The following is a 16693-nucleotide window of genomic DNA, read 5'->3' on the forward strand; positions in this document are numbered from 1 at the left end:
AAAATCATATTTTAAAAATATTATTTGTTTACAAATATCGCTTCGCTTTACATATAATTTTATTAAAATAATTTAAATGTAAAATGAAGATTCTTTAAAGTAGTTAATAAATATGGCAACTTGCTATAAGATCGTGTATACTAAGCACAAGTTGAATGTTTCATGTTTAATTGTAGAATATTTAAATAGGTATTTAAATAATTTAATTAAAAATGAAAATTAGAGAATCATTTGTATCATATTATAAAAGTAATATATTCTTAAAAAATGTCATTTACCGATACGCTTCGACCGGCATAAACCAATTTTCGGTATGTTCTCTATTTAGTAAAAAAATATACATGTATGTAGTGTTATAAATTGGTATTGTTACTATAATGCATAAAGCATTGATCATATTTTTAGAATGCAGAAGTTACAGATGTAATAAAAAAGGATATAGAAAAATATTGGAAAGATAAAATTAACTTACATCAATATGATGATGCAGATAGTACAAGGAGAAAGTTTTATATATTATCAATGTTCCCATATCCTTCTGGAACACTTCATATGGGTCATGTAAGGGTTTATACAATAAGTGATACAGTTACTCGTTTTTATAGAATGAAAGGTAAATTCTTTAATTTAAGTGTAATTATATATATTGTTTGGTTTATTTATATAATTTTTTATTGACACACTTTTCTCTTTTATTTCAGGATATAATGTCCTTCATCCAATGGGTTGGGATGCATTTGGATTACCTGCTGAGAATGCTGCAATTGAAAGACAAGTTGATCCTGCTGTATGGACATACGATAACATTAAAAAGATGAGAAATCAATTAAAATCATTGAATTATTCCTTTGATTGGAATAGAGAATTTGCTACATGTGATCATGAATATTATAAGTGGACGCAGGAATTATTTTTAAAACTTTTTGACAAAGATTTGGTTTATAGGAAAGAATCATTTGTTAATTGGGATCCTGTTGATGAAACTGTATTAGCAGAGGAACAAGTTGATGCAAATAATTGCTCTTGGAGATCAGGTGCAAAAGTAGAAAAAAGGTTGCTAAATCAGTGGTTTGTTAGGACTACATCATTTGCTAAGTAGGTATATTAGAATTTAACAATCTCTAAAGAACATTGAAATATATAATAAGAATTACAAATAGTATTTAACTAATTTATTTTGTATCATATCAGATCATTGTCTCAAGGTTTAGATGATCCAACATTGACAGAATGGAAAGATGTCAAAAAAATCCAACAAAATTGGATAGGTGACTGCAGTGGTACTAGCTTTGAATTACAGTTGATGGGAACTATCCCAAATTATCCCAAAACAGTAAATGTTTGGACTAATTATCCAGAATTTATTGAATATGCAAAGTTTATTGCAATATCTCCAAAAAGCTTATTAAATAGACCAGAGTATTGTAGAGATGTGGCAGAAGGAATTCAAATCATAGATGTTAAAGTAATAAACCCATTCAATGGAAATGAATTGCCAGTATTTGTAACAGATAAAGTTGCATTTCCAACTCATAGGGATACTTATCTTGGTATACCATCTGCATCAGTAGATGATTATCAGTTTTCTGAAATAGTTGGGATTGAATTTGTACGGCATTCGATAAGAAGTTATGAAGAACAAGAAAACAAAAGATCAGAAATATTATCTAAAGCAAGAAAGTGGAAAATTGGTGGATACCCTGTTGGTTCAAGATTGCAAGATTGGTTAATATCTAGACAGAGGTATTGGGGTACACCAATTCCAATTATTTATTGTTTAAATTGTGGTATCCAACCAGTACCACGCAATGATCTTCCTGTAATTTTACCAAATATAACATTTTCATCTTCAAATAAAAAGTCTATATTATGTGAAGCTAAGGATTGGTTAAATACTTCTTGTCCTAAATGTGGAGCTCAAGCAGTTAGAGAATCAGATACAATGGACACATTTGTAGATAGTTCATGGTATTATCTGAGATACATTGACCCACAAAATATGAAAGAGATGTTTGCTGTTGATAAAGCAAAAGAAATGTTTCCTATTGATCTGTATATAGGTGGAAAAGAACATGGTAAGTATCTAATATTTAAATTCTTTGTAGATATAAAATATATATATTTAAAGATCTCAAATTAATAACATTATAATTTCAGCTGTACTGCACTTATATTATGCCAGATTTATAAGTCATTTTCTACATTCAGAAGGACTTTTACCTACTCCAGAACCATTTAAACAATTGCTTGTGCAGGGTATGGTACTTAGTAAAACATATCAACTAAAAAAGACACAGAAATATTTAAAAGCGGATGAAGTGGAAGAACATGTAGGAAAATATGTAGAAAAGAATACCAAAGAACCAGTCAGTGTCTCATGGGACAAAATGTCTAAATCAAAACATAATGGCATTGATCCTCTTGAATTCTTAGATAAATATGGAATTGATACAACTAGATTATTTATATTAGCTGATCAAGCACCAACTTCAGATAAGCGTTGTGACCATAACAGTAAGCTCTTTGTAATAAAAATTTTAACTAATTATTATATATATCAAATAATGTATATATTAATAATATTCAGCCATGCCGGGAATATTAAATTGGCAAAGGCGTTTATGGAAGACTGTAAAAGCTTTTAACGATTATCGTAATAGCGTAACTTTAGAAGAGCTTCAGGCGGAACCTACTGATTCTAAATTTGCAGAACATGATGAATACATGTTTGATAGTCGAAATTATTTTTTAAAGTCTGTAACTTATAATATAATCGGATCTCAACAACTTAGTATTGCAATATCAAGAATGCAAGGACTTACAAATAGGTATATATTACAATTTTGCGGTACATCAACAATTCTAATAATTTTAGATACAGTAATCGTCTTTTTCTTTTAATATTAAGTATACGTAAAGTGTGTGTGGAATGCATGGAAAAAAGTCGTGAATATGAACGTGCATTAGCAGTCCAAATTATAATGCTTGCACCATTTGCACCACATTTCGCTTCGGAATTGTGGTCCGCATTTTCTGAGGTAAAACATCATCTAATAGATAAGAATGAAGTGGATTTAGATAGGGATGTCATGGAACAAAAATGGCCAGAAATAGATATGAATTATAAAATGTCAATGGAGATCATAGTAAGTACAAAGTATTTAAAGTATTTATTACTTCACTATCATTATATAAATTTACATTATATTATTTATTATATAACTATATAAATAATAACAGTGTGATTCTTAGAAATCAAAGTACTTTATTTAATGCTATGTATAATTTTATATAAACACATTATTAATGCTACATCATTCTGTATACTATTAGATAAATAATGCACTCTGCACAAAGATTAAAATACCCAAGTATGAAACAGATAAATTATCACTTGAGGCAGCTCTTGATTTAATAGAGAATAAGTCAGCTGTCCAGAAACATTTAAAGAAGCATAAGATCGTTGAATCTAGACTTCTTTTAAGGGAAGGCTGTGATCCAAAAATATTAATTTCAACAAACAGAAGGGTAGACGATGTTCAAATGTAATACATCAGGTAAGAAAAATAGAAGCAGAAAAAGAATTATAGATATATACATAATTTTTTATCAAATATACTATTTGTATGAAAACCAAGTTATTTAAATGTAAAGAGCTTGTACATAATGAAACTAACTGCATAAATAAAAATTTTGTTTACTGTTGCAATGAGTTAATGAATAATAAAAATAATAAAATGAATAATTATTCTTACCCAATATCATATTCTCCTGCATATTCATTATGTGGTATTTTTTGTAAAAGTTTAATATAATCAAGTGGTAATTGACTTTCATGTGCACCTTTTAATATTGTTTCTCTGTAAGAGAATAATTAGTAATTATATAATAAACCTTAAACAAATTGAATAGAATTAAGTATAACATACAAATACAACGGTGAAGGTCTCCTGTGTTTTGGTAGCAAACACAATTTTACATTTTTATCAGGATTGTTGCATTGCTGATACACTCTGCATTTAAATATTTTACCAGTAAGTGTTTCTATGTCAACCATTAAAGGGAAATATAATTTATCTGCTACACCTTCTTGATTATCTAATGTACACATATTACATTCATCTAATTCCCAAATTGCTCCCCATACAATATAATTTTCTGTAGGAACAATTGTTGCTGAACATCCACCCCATCTCTTTGAGTGTGTTATAAAATCTAATCTGAAATTCTGATATAATTCAGTATTTACATAAATAATAAAGCAAATAATGAAATTTTATAAAGCATAACACATATCTTGCTGTTTTCAATTATTCAAAATAAAAATAGATTTACTAAACGCGTAGGAAATTTCCTTTAACCATGTATATTTACCTTTAAAAATCCGATATCTTTTCGTACTGCAGTCGGATTGTTAATATGTATTCTTTTTGTTAACATATTACTTCCGTATGCAAAATATAAGAATTTATTAGACATTTCGCCAGTTAATTTATGAAATTTGTTGAAGATAACTTATTAATGGGAACAAAGAGATGAATAGGTTAAGGTATCATTCGTTATCAGTATTAAATATGTATTTATGATGTTTTTTGATAGAGATATAATTGTACCTTATATAATTACCCAGATTTTATTTAAACAAAAACATGTTACAATAAATAAACTGTTATCAGAATACAACTTAAAATTAGAAGATACACAAATTTAATGCTTTAAGTATATGAGTAAATTAAAGGTCTAAATAATAGAAGGTATTGATTGTAAAAATGTTTATATTGATTTAACTATACATGTTTAAGGTATAAAGCATTAATTTATATAGCATTATTATTCAAATTCATAATTTGCATAAACCTCGCGAAACATATCGCGACAATTTATTTTAACTTGAAGCTTGGCACACAATAAGAAAACTCCTGATAATTTTCTATGTAGACTATATATTTCTTCAGGTGGAGGGCAAAGCCTGTGATCCAATATTGTTGGGACTAATGATTGAATCCTGTAATCAATATATTTATTTTTTATATATTTATATATTTATATAATAAATTTATATATTTATTTATTTATATATTTTATTATATATGTTATATATTTTATTTATTTATTAATGATTTAATTTAAATGATATCATATTGCTCTCACCGTTTAGTTACATCTTGCCCACCAAAGTCATAATATTTAGAATTTTTATCAAATACTTGACCCAAGACCATTACTGCATCTACGTGAGCTTCTTCCATAAGCTGGAATTAATACAATGCAATAAATGTATAAATATTAATATAATAACCTTTTTTAAAGCTAAAACTATTAAAAAATATACATATCGTACTTTAGATTCGTATCCTGTAAGGAATCCCATTTCTCTAGATAAATTTAAAATTTTATTACGATCGCCTTCACTTGCAGCATAGATTATTTCAATGTATTTATCCATAAATGATTTCTCATATCCTCGACATGCACCAAAATCTAACAATATTAACTGAAAATTATATTAGGAACTATAATTAATAATATCAAAGATAGAGTACACTTATTGATAATAATAATATCTTATATACAAACTTGTCTTGTATTGGTGTTATAAAAGAAATTGGACCAATTTGGATCAGTTTGCATGTATCGAAAAACAAACAATTCTTTAAGGCACAAACTCATTATTAATTTGCAGATATGTTCTCTTGTTTCCATATTCATACTTGTACATTTATCTACTGGAATTCCTTCTACCATTTCAGTTGTAAAAATTTGACTCGTTGATAGTTCATCTAAATATAAAATTAAGTCAATTTTACATTTAAATTGCTAATTTTTTAATTCAATTTACCTACTACAGCTGGAACATAATAATCTAAATAGGGTTCTATAAGTTGTTTATATCTTCTTGTACATTCTGCTTCTCTTACATAATCCACTTCCCATGCAAGTTCACGTTTTGCAACTTCCACTAAATTATCTATGAACATACCTTTTGGGAAAATGTTCCAAACCTGTAAAAATTTCTAGATATATTTTTACATAATCTTAAATAAAACAAAAATCAAAGTATTTTCATACCTTCATTATGCCTACTAAATTCTCAACATCACTTTGAATACCCATAGCTACACCAGGATATTGAATTTTAATTGCAACATCTTGTCCATTTAACAAGGTACCATGATGTACCTGGCCTATAATATTTTTTCTGATATGAAGAATTTTTTTTTTAAATGCTTTATATTACTTTGGCCTTCCAAGGAAAAGCTAATTTAAAAGAATAAAAATAAGTGGTAACTACCAATGGAAGCTGCAGCAAATGGTCTATCTTCAAAGGTTGCTAATTTATTTTTCCAGTCATGTCCAAGTTCAGTGGCTAATACCCTCTCAACTTGCCACTTTGGCATGAAGTCAGCACTTTGTCTAACTCGTTCAAATACTTTTTGTAGTTCAGGATTTATAATGGTTTCATCTTGTATGCTTAAAATTTGTCCAATTTTTAAAGCTGCACCTATTATAAACATATGTAAGACACGTAACTATTAGTTGACAAAAAGTCCAGTAAATGTATTAAGGATATTTACCTCTCACTTTACATAATGTAGAAACTATTCTTTCTGCATTTGCTTTAGTAAGAAACAGGCTATCAAATGTGTCTCCAAGACTTTGTTTTTTTAGTCCAAGTGTTCTGCGTGTGTATTCTGCAACTGTACCAACACCAAGACCCACTCCTAATGTTCCAAAGCTTATCATTCTTTGTAATCTGGTAGATGGAACTTTTTGTGCTTTTGCACTAGGTGAAAGCTTTGAAAAAAAAATTTATTTATTAATGTATTTAAATAAAATGCATCATACCATTTATCATAATTTATATAAAAATGTAAAAAGACTCACAGTTTGCTTTGGTCTAACAGATGGTTTTGGTTTAACTTGAGAGCTTTCTAAAGCTACTTTCATATTTTCTGTTGCCTTGTTTTCTAATATCTCAAAATCAGTTTTTAGTGTATTTGATACATCTTGTTTCATGTTCTGACTCTTTATGTTTTTTTCATGCTCTAATTCCAATTTCTTCAAAATTGCTTTATCTTTCTCAGAAAGTTCAATCTTAGGTATTTCATGTTCTAGTTTGGAAATTGTTTCAATTTTTTCTTTCACAGTTGAGTACTTTTTTAATGGTTTATCCTGTTTACTTTGTATATCATTTTCGTTATCAGGTTTTACGTTTGGGATATCCATCTCTATTATTATTTCTTTTGGATCTTTAGCAGGATTATAAACATGTAATTTAGTTTTGGTAGATTTTCTAGGTTTATCTGGATCAACTGGCATTCCTGCCACTTCTTTAGTTTTTAATTTCAAAAATTCTATTATACCCTTCTCAACAACATTTATTCGTTCTGTCACTTCCTTAAATTCTTTCGTTATTTGAACCTGTATACATGTTATACTGTACAGGAAATTATAATATTTATTTGTAAAATTAATTTATATTAGTAGTCACCATATAAGATAATTATTGTTATATTACAAGAACGTTTGCCATATTAGAGAAAGGTATTAATAATCTATATTTATTTTTGAAACTTACAGGAACCTTACTTAGTTTTATATTATTCAATGTTTCTAAATTATTTGTCAGGCATTTCTCTGCAGTAGTCTTCAAACTTGAAGTCTTTACTATGTGTTTAACTGTCTCTTCTTGATGCTTAATCACAGCTTCGGCTACTACCTTAGCTCCTCTAAGTATACCAATGACATCAGACATCCGATGTTGAGACATCTTTTAATGTGATTGATGTAGAAATTGATTGTTAAATACTGCCTATTGAGATATAAATTTAAGTCATGATGTTATTTCTCTATTATATATACACACACACACACACACACACATATATTACTTTTGTTTTTTAATAACAATGTATTAGGTTATTCTATGTAATTTACTTATAAGGAGTGTTGCGACTTCAAAAAATTACGTACTTGAATATTGATATACCGCCTATAGTACATGTGTTTAAAATATATGCAGACCTTGAAACGTATGAATAGGGTTATAGTACAATGTGCCGGGACTTTTATTACTATAGATATTTTTTTTATATCAATCAGATATAAATTTTAAATAAAAATAGTCTCTTAAGTTAAATACCCAACCTTTTGTTTGATGTAAATAATTTAATTATTAATATTTTAGAAACATGTATGCAAAGGAATTTTTACTCTTCGCACAATTGATACACAGTGCATAGTACTTAAAAAAAATTAATACAATGCAATCTTTTTTTTTAGAATTCTTAGAGTATGTATATTATTTGCCTTATTTATTCTATTTTATATTTTTATTTTATATTTTATTTATATTGTTATTTATTTAAAATATTAACTAACTACATAATTAATTAGGTTATGAAAGTTATAAGAATTTCCTTTTCATATTTTTGATTTATTAATAATAGTTTATTAACTATAAATAAATAAATTACAGAAATTCTATAATTTATTGAGGATATCTTTATTTAATTGTTTGTTTAGGAATTATACATATATAAATAATATACATATGTGTATGCAGAATATACAAAAAGAGTTGGGGACAAACAAAAAACAAACACAAAAGTATTAACAAACATGAGTTAAAAGCCCATTATTTTCAGAGTTACGAAATGTTTAATGTATAAAATTATCGTGTGTAAGTCGGCGAAGGGGAAACATATTGAATGTATGCTGTAAAGGTAATGTCTCACTGACAAAAACAGCTCGTAACTCAGAAATAGTTTTCTACAACCTGCAAGAGTAACTTGCGTTTCGATTAGGTTTTCAAAAATTCAAAATATAGTAAAATCATTCTAAAAACGTTTGATTTTCTCATTTTCATACTAACTACTTCCTTGCTATTCTTCCCAATCTACCAATTTCACTACATTCATACATATTTCATGAAAAATTTCATACTTCTCCTCCATGTAATTTATAAGAGGGATTTATATGAAGATTTATCAGAATTAATAAGGAGTGTTAAGATTTGTATTAAGTCTTGCTGCAAAATGCATAAAATGCTTTTACTATATTTTGAATTTTTGGAAACCTAATCAAAATCCAAATTATGCATGCGATTGTAGTATATGTATATATCTTATAAAACAAGGTTTAAACATGTATCTAGTAAATTAGAAAGCGAACTTTTTAGATTCGTTGACAATAAAAATCACAGAAAATCAATTGATAACAGGTTTGTTGTTTTAATAACTTTTTATGAACAAGAACTCATAATTTATTTTTGGTATTTATATTTATCAACACCTTATAAGCTCTACAATAATTTTATTTATATACACAGTATATACTTTTCTCGTTGTACCTTTATAGAACTAGAAAAACAGAAAATTTATTATACAACAAATTCTAAACGATTTGGGATGATTTACTTTTTCAATAAATTTATTTTGTTTATAGACCCTGAGGTAGTCTCAATGAAATTAAAGTAATACATGCATAAAATTATTAGAAGTATATGAATAACAGTATTTATAAAAAATGCTATTTAGTTTATGTGTACATTTAATATGTATATCTATATATACTTATCATTGTATACAAGATTTTTATACTTGAAAAATTTGTAAAATCTCTTTGAAATTCTTTTTCTCAAAAATGTCCTTTTTAGGATTCTTAATAACGCTTCTCTTGATATCAATATTTATTAAGTATATATGTAAAGAGAGACCACCTCATCAGATTTAATGTCTTGTTTTAAAAACATATGTAAAACAAAGAAAATTAATTTTACAACAAAGTTAAGTGTAAGAAACTGACATTTGTTAAAATTAAATAACATTTGGTTGATCTGGAAAAAGTGAAGCAAAAAATGTACTGAAAAATGTCCAGGTAAAAGCAAGTGCACCAGGTCTTTCCTCTTCGTGTTCTTCATTTGCATTTGTTCTTGCTTCTGCTTGTACAGCTGGCACTTGACCATTTTGTTGCTGTGCAGGTTGCGGACCTATTGCTTCATTTTGTAATATTTGGTTATTGTTATCCACCCGATCTCCTCTACCATTATTATTTTCAGGTAATAGAATAGGTTGTACCCGGAAAAAACCACCTTGATATCTGTGAAATATTCGCTTCATTGTACACATTTGCATATAAAAGACATAAACACAATATTTGTATATATTAACTTACAGATACATTGCAAAGCCAAGAAACGTAACAATAAGAAATCTTAGAGGAGATGAGTAAAAATATACTAAAGTGAAAAAAAGAATTATTCTGGACAGCATATAAAAAACATCTAGCCAATCTCTGTTAAATGCACCATCTTCTCCAGCACCATTATTTCCTCCATTAACATCAGCTTCTTGAGCAGCAGGTTGTTGTTGCTCATCACCTACATTATTATTATTATTATTATTATTATTATTATTATTATTATTATTTGTGTTATTTGTATATGGATTTTGAACATTATCATTTGTATTGACATTCATTTGCTGAACATATGGAATGCTAGTCTGTAATTGTATTCCTTGTGCTGCCATCCTATAATAAAATATTCCTTTTCACTATAAATTATATATAATTTCCAAACATTAAAATAAGTTATAAGAATGCCATTTACAGTTGCATATATTGTGTAAAATAATGGGTATATGCTTGTTGCATCCAAGCCATTTGTTGACTATTTCGTGGATCAAAATATTGTAGTGTAGAATACAATTGTGCCGGAGTATGTTGCGTAGCAACATTAGTAATATGTTGACTTTGATTCTGTATATTATTTGTATTATTTAATCTCGTATTTTCCACTGTACTTCTTGCAATAGAAATTGTCTTTGTATTTTCCACAACTTGTTCAGTTATTTTATTTGTTGATGTTTTTTGCGAAGCACAGACTAAGTGAACTATATAGGTTTGATCTTCTTGCCCATTACAGTGTCTTAACACATCTTTTAAACATGTGGAATCATTTAATAATTGCCCTGAATATATGAGTTTCTGACTTGCTCGTTCCTACAAATATATTCAATTCATTATCATGTTATCTCTTACACAATATTTTTACTATTTCTTGATTTCGAATAAAAAATTAATTATTACAGACAAGTAATAAGATATAATCATCTTATTGTTGATAATTAAATTATCATCATTAAACTCATAAAAATATCAACGTATTATCTCTAATAGATAACGCACTATAGCTTTCTAAGAATACTTAAAGGGAAGCGTTCGCAATATTTTTTTGTTTTTTTTGTGTGTCATGTAGTGATGCTAATGATACATTGCTTTCACTAAGAATACAACTTTCACAAAATTTCACATGACGTGAGATTCATAAAATAGACGAAATAAAACTCACTGGTTTACTAGGATAAACATCGGACAAATGTTCTTTTAATTGGCGAACGGTCCACCCAATATCACAATTTACGATTTGATCTTTTATCTGCTGATTCGGTGCTTTTATTATTACTTTGACAGCGACTCCTTCCATTGTTAATAAATCCTGGCTTTTTATATCCCGTTTGATCAGCTGTTCTTACTGTCAATCACTCAGCAAAATTAATTAACAGTGCTACCGAGGCAGATTGATGTTTGTGTTTGAGAGATTTTTATACACTGCGTTATCTTCCTTGTTGAATCATAAAATACCTCGTACTATTTATTTGGATATTGACTAAAATAGATTCATAGTTAATGTATTAAGACTTTGTAACTCAAACAGATATTTAATCGTAAATATATTTTTGTAAGCGTCACTAAATGGAATCACGTATTTGGCGATTTATCATTGGTCGTAGGTCGTAATCGTAGATTACAATTTATTTATGCTTTGATAAGAGCCGATCCTCAAGTTCATTTCAATGCTTTATAGCGATATCGTAATCTGCGAAACTTACCAACAGTTCATGAAAACTGCATCGCAGTTGTAAGTGCAGTTTGACATTAATAGAGTTGGTAATCGTTACCGTTACTAGAGAGTGGAAGCCTTCGAAATTTTTGAGTTTGAATTTGAATTAAACAAAATTTTAATATAATGAAATGTGAGCATTATTTCATTTGTTATTAAATGTTCTCCCTATCGATATACTTTACTGTTTATCTTTTATAAAAAGATTGGTGTACTATGAATATTAAACGTTATAAAGTAGCATTGTTATAAATTAGGCTTCATACTATTTAACCTTGCAATTTTTCAATTATTTGTTCATCAGTATTATTCAAAATCGGTACTTCATTTAATTATTGCATTCTGAATTATTTTATAAAATATTGATGTATGAGTTATAATTTATCAATAAAGGTTTTTTTGAAGATATTCTTTTAATATATTCTTTTATGTTGCAGGGTTCCCTCCAAATCTACTACAAACAGTTCAAGGCGATCTTCTGTAAGTATACTGATATTCAAAAAATATTTGTAGGACACATAAATAATATTAATGTTGATTCTGTAGTATATTGTTATTGCGGCTTTATGTACATTATGCCATAAGTTATGTACTAAGGTTGTTTGAATTTGACACACTATTTAATTAATGAATATTTTGAAGTTTGATTATAAGTTTATCCTGTTATCTTGAAACTTTGTTAAATACTACTGTTATTTTTGTAACATACTTAGATACTTAAGCCTCCCAAACCACGCCATCCTCTGCAGAACTTAAACTTTAATAGCTCATCCAATGAAAGTAGTCCTACTGTAACGGCAAAGATTAAAAGACGTGTTAGTTTTGCAGAAAAAAAACATGTCAAGTGAGTTACTTGCTGCTTATAATTTTTTTTAATGAATTTCAATAATGTAGTTGATTCGTTAATTTATGGTATAAAATTCATTGTACAGAGAATTTTGCAATTCCTTGGAGCAAGGAACTGTATGGGATAATACATATGAAGAGCATGATTTAAGTAATCTCAAAGTACCATGTTCTTCTAATCAAAAAGAATGTGAGACTGAAAGTGTATATAAAGAAAATATTTTTGATAATATTCATGAAAATAATGTGCAGTTTGTTTGTAATAAAGTAACAAATGAAAATGTTGATGTTGAAGAATATAGTTCACACATTGCAAATACAATTGAAGATGTAAATTGTCAAAATGAAATGTTACTGACTGAACCATTAGTTACACTTCATAATGCAGTTGTTCAAGAAACTGAGTCTACTTTTTTGGCTGATTTACAGTTGAAAAATGATAACCATATATCAAAGAGTATTATCGTGTATGAAGATCCTGATAGAAACTTAACTGAAAAAGTGTCAGATTTATCAGAATCAAATGTAAATAATTTTCATCATAATGGATTAAATACATCTACATCTACATCTGTTCAGAATATATATATGGATTTGACTGAAGTTGTTCCCAGTAACATGTATTTTGGTGCATATTATAGTAAGGATACTGAAGAGATTAAAGATGTATCAAAGGAATTAACAACACTTGTTTTACCATCAAATGCACAAAACTTTCTGCAATTTAACAAACCTAATGTAACAGAGAATTTAATAAATCAAGATATGCCAATGGAATTAACTGGAGCCTTACCATCTGTCATTAAACTTAATGATAATATTAGTAATCCACAGGCAGCTATGTGTAGTGAAGATGATAAAACTAAAAGATTTCATAATGTTTCAATGGAAATGACTACAGTAGTACCACCTTCTATATATAATTTAGAACCAAGTAGTAATAGTATAAATTATTGTATTTCAAATGATAAAGAGAATAGAACAATTACTTTTCGTGATGTATCAATGGATATTACTAAAGTTGTAGAAAGAAACGTTTATAAATCTCCTGACAGATTACCAATGATACAAGAACCATTGCAATGTAAATATAATATTACAAGACAGGATGAAAGAACTGAATTACTAAATACATCTTTAGAAATGACTAATGTAGTCCCAGTTAATATACATTCTGGAAAAAAAAATCGTAGACAACATGCAACTAATCTTGGTAGTCCAGAAAGTAGTATTAAAAAACTAAGAATTAACTCAAATGTTTATGAAACACAAACAAATGATAGTAAAACTAGAATTTGTAATAACGAGTCAATGGAATTTACCACAGCTATAACAACTTTACCTAGACTATACCAGAATAATTTACAGATAGCTACACAAAATGTACCTACCACCCAATCAAATTCTTCTACTTCTACGTTTGACAATAGTAGAAGTCATTTAATATCAAACAAAACTATTTTTCATGATAATTCTATGACATTTACAGATGTATTACCATCACTTAATAAAAAGGGTAATATGGAAGGAAAGATAATTGTATATTCTGAATCAAATGAAAATGATAATGAAGGTGTAACAACAGCAGAATCTCAAGCTGAAGATTTTGACACAGATTTTACTAAAGATAGACGATCAGCATTACCTGATAGTGTTCAAAATAGAAACCTTCCAGATTTTTCAACCTGTACGGATAATGTCTTAAAAGATATTACTGCTACTATAGCAATTCCTTGTTTATTAAACTCAGATACAACCTTGAATAAAGAAAACTATACAGATAAGGAAAACAATTTTCTAAAAAGTGTAGAAAATAATGTTCTGGAAAAGTATACTCCAATTAAAGTTCAGAGTTCTGCAAATATTACACCTAGCATGCCCTTGCATGAGTCAGTGCAACAAGATACTTTTGCTTCAGCTTTGAGAGAAAATAACACAAAAATAGCTTGTGCTACATTTAACTCTGTATCAAATGATGCTTTCGCTGTAAATTCTGAGTTAGATAAAGATAAACACTCACCAGTTAAATGCACACAAATAATTACATCACATCCAAGAAGAACATATACAATTCAACCATCAAATACTAATCACACTTTTACAATCAGCAACAAAGAAAATAACATTTCAGAAATTAACAATGATGTTCTTGATATAAATAACAAGGAAAATAATGTATGTAGCGTTTCGAATAATACAGAATGTTTACAAAATAGAGATTATAATAGGGAATGCTTAATGGATAAAAGCGATATGTTTTTCACTGAAAATGTGGAAGTATTAGAATCAATTCCATCATTACCATCATTTAATTGTTTGGATGATTTGACAGATACAGATATGAATGTTAGTTACAATAAGGAAGTTAAGATAGAAGCAAATTGCCTTTCAAAAAATGGGAATAGTAAAAGTACTTTAAATCTTGAGGATTGTCAAGGAATTGTATTAGAAGAAAATGTGCGGAAATCTTGCACATTTCTGATAAAACGTACATCTCTAAATGATGCACCAGAGAATTCAAAGCTTGAACAAGAGGATCAAGTACAAACAGGTGAAATTCAGAAGCTGGAATTGCCGGATGTAAGAGATAACAATACAGAGTCTCAAATTTTACACTTTTCGTCTTCAACAGTAAATGATAGTGAAAAATTATCTTCGACGCCTGTTAACGAAGAGAATGATCAAGATTTACGTTTGAACAATTCCAATTTAGAAAATCAAAGCATAGAATGTTCTTTATCAAATATAAGAGCTATTTATGAAAGTACTCCAAAAGCTGATAATGATAAGTTAATTGATACACACAGAATGGAAGTAAATAATGAATCTTATTCAAACGATAAATTGCAAGTAAGTTTGGAACCTCATACTTCTTGCAAAGAAGATGTTGCAATTGAATTGGATCCTTTTTCTACGTTAATGAACGAGTTGAAAGATTGTGCGAAAAGGTATTTCAATGAATTTAATATTTTCTAATATTTCATCAATATTGCATCATATAATTCTTGAAATGCCCTTTTTAGTAACGAGATTATTTGGGAAGTATACCACGAAAATATCGAAAAAAGTATGTTTGTTGTTGGTTTCATATCGTGTTCACTGTTAGTAGTAATATTTATACGGGATCCTTGTGATGTAATAAATAATGAATTTATTAAAGAGATTAAATTAATTTCTCGATTAGCAGGTGAGTCCCAAAAAGCGAATTAATGAAAAGAGTATTAATTTATATTTAATGCAATTTGTTTAAAAATATCTTTGTTTATTAGATGACGCGGATGCATTAATAAGTATAGTTCATAGAATGATTTTAGAAAAGTTAGACATAACAAAATTATTGGACTTATATAAAAATCGTAAGGATATTTTACCGATGTTAGATTACATTTCGGAGGAAGTAAAGTTAGCAATGGATTTTATGTTCGATTTGAAGCGCTTGAACGACCTAAATTTGATGGAAATAACTCATGATAGGTAAAAATGATTCAAACTGTATCATTTTTATGTCTGATGCAGTATATACATTTTTCTCTTATTTTAGCGTATCTTTCGTATCACAAACTAAAACGGGGAGCATTGTACTGGAGATTACGATAGATATCAAACCGTTCGATAAGATTGAATCTCAAAATATCTCCGTCCATTGTCTTGTAGGTTCCGTGAGGTCAGTTTTAAAAGTATCTAATAGACAACGTAAGAGATGGTTTTACTATAACTTAACTGTTTTACAGAGAGAAAGATATTAAAAAGTTGATAATGAATGTAAAAAGGGATTATAAATTTCTGCGGAGATATATAAACGATGTGAAAGACTATATATATTTAATGGATGAGTCTACTGTATAATTTAAAAATTATATTAGCATATTCTCCATGAAGATATACTAATTAAGATGCAATAATCAACCAATAGAAATTATTAAGAAATAAATTATAAAGAAA

General features: G+C 28.0%; 5 protein-coding genes and 1 long non-coding RNA gene across 13 annotated transcripts; 3 read left to right on the forward strand and 3 right to left on the reverse strand.

Annotated features, from left to right (window-relative positions):
- Positions 1–40: 40 nt before the first annotated feature.
- Positions 41–3745, forward strand: LeuRS-m (Leucyl-tRNA synthetase, mitochondrial). Of its 2 annotated transcripts, none has more exons than XM_069127707.1 (8): positions 41–327; positions 413–613; positions 702–1095; positions 1192–2075; positions 2158–2514; positions 2588–2828; positions 2909–3146; positions 3334–3745. In XM_069127707.1, the coding sequence occupies exons 1-8, from the start codon at positions 213–215 to the stop codon at positions 3547–3549; spliced, it is 2646 nt and encodes an 881-aa protein (XP_068983808.1). In that variant the 5' UTR covers positions 41–212; the 3' UTR covers positions 3550–3745. The 2 variants fall into 2 exon arrangements, with proteins under 2 accessions (XP_068983808.1, XP_068983809.1); XM_069127708.1 differs by having other exon boundaries at positions 41–311; positions 406–613.
- LOC138187193 (gamma-glutamylcyclotransferase) lies at positions 3246–4750 on the reverse strand. 2 transcript variants are annotated; one of them, XM_069127719.1, is made up of 5 exons: positions 4614–4750; positions 4375–4514; positions 3930–4228; positions 3756–3860; positions 3246–3491 (listed from the first exon to the last, which is right to left on the reverse strand). In XM_069127719.1, the coding sequence occupies exons 2-5, from the start codon at positions 4477–4479 to the stop codon at positions 3470–3472; spliced, it is 531 nt and encodes a 176-aa protein (XP_068983820.1). In that variant the 5' UTR covers positions 4480–4514; positions 4614–4750; the 3' UTR covers positions 3246–3469. The 2 variants fall into 2 exon arrangements, with proteins under 2 accessions (XP_068983820.1, XP_068983819.1); XM_069127718.1 differs by lacking the exon at positions 4614–4750 and having other exon boundaries at positions 4375–4574.
- On the reverse strand, positions 4732–8280 carry Coq8 (ubiquinone biosynthesis protein COQ8, mitochondrial). 6 transcript variants are annotated; one of them, XM_069127711.1, is made up of 12 exons: positions 8149–8257; positions 7975–8025; positions 7580–7813; positions 6886–7422; positions 6576–6795; positions 6293–6502; positions 6070–6185; positions 5840–6002; positions 5578–5780; positions 5342–5494; positions 5152–5252; positions 4732–5005 (listed from the first exon to the last, which is right to left on the reverse strand). In XM_069127711.1, exons 3-12 carry the CDS (start codon positions 7769–7771, stop codon positions 4831–4833), a joined length of 2070 nt encoding a protein of 689 aa, XP_068983812.1. In that variant the 5' UTR covers positions 7772–7813; positions 7975–8025; positions 8149–8257; the 3' UTR covers positions 4732–4830. The 6 variants fall into 6 exon arrangements, with proteins under 6 accessions (XP_068983812.1, XP_068983811.1, XP_068983810.1 ...); XM_069127710.1 differs by lacking the exon at positions 7975–8025 and having other exon boundaries at positions 8149–8280; XM_069127709.1 differs by lacking the exon at positions 8149–8257 and having other exon boundaries at positions 7893–8013.
- Positions 8177–9475, forward strand: LOC138187194 (uncharacterized). Its single transcript, XR_011175123.1, has 2 exons — positions 8177–8242; positions 8649–9475. It is a non-coding gene; the product is annotated as an uncharacterized LOC138187194 (long non-coding RNA).
- Positions 9476–9707: 232 nt separating this feature from the next.
- On the reverse strand, positions 9708–11811 carry Herp (Homocysteine-induced endoplasmic reticulum protein). Its single transcript, XM_069127715.1, has 4 exons — positions 11354–11811; positions 10613–11004; positions 10177–10533; positions 9708–10101 (listed from the first exon to the last, which is right to left on the reverse strand). Exons 1-4 carry the CDS (start codon positions 11486–11488, stop codon positions 9819–9821), a joined length of 1167 nt encoding a protein of 388 aa, XP_068983816.1. The 5' UTR covers positions 11489–11811; the 3' UTR covers positions 9708–9818.
- Positions 11812–11852: 41 nt separating this feature from the next.
- Positions 11853–16675, forward strand: LOC138187187 (homeobox protein 4). The gene is made up of 8 exons (XM_069127706.1): positions 11853–12038; positions 12343–12385; positions 12619–12749; positions 12838–15699; positions 15775–15938; positions 16021–16225; positions 16293–16415; positions 16483–16675. Coding segments are annotated over exons 1-8 (3645 nt in total). The 5' UTR covers positions 11853–12036; the 3' UTR covers positions 16598–16675.
- Positions 16676–16693: the final 18 nt, after the last annotated feature.

The sequence above is a fragment of the Bombus flavifrons genome, chromosome 14, assembly GCF_040668555.2.
Source record: "Bombus flavifrons isolate JBK064 chromosome 14, iyBomFlav1_principal, whole genome shotgun sequence".
Lineage (NCBI taxonomy): Eukaryota > Metazoa > Arthropoda > Insecta > Hymenoptera > Apidae > Bombus > Bombus flavifrons.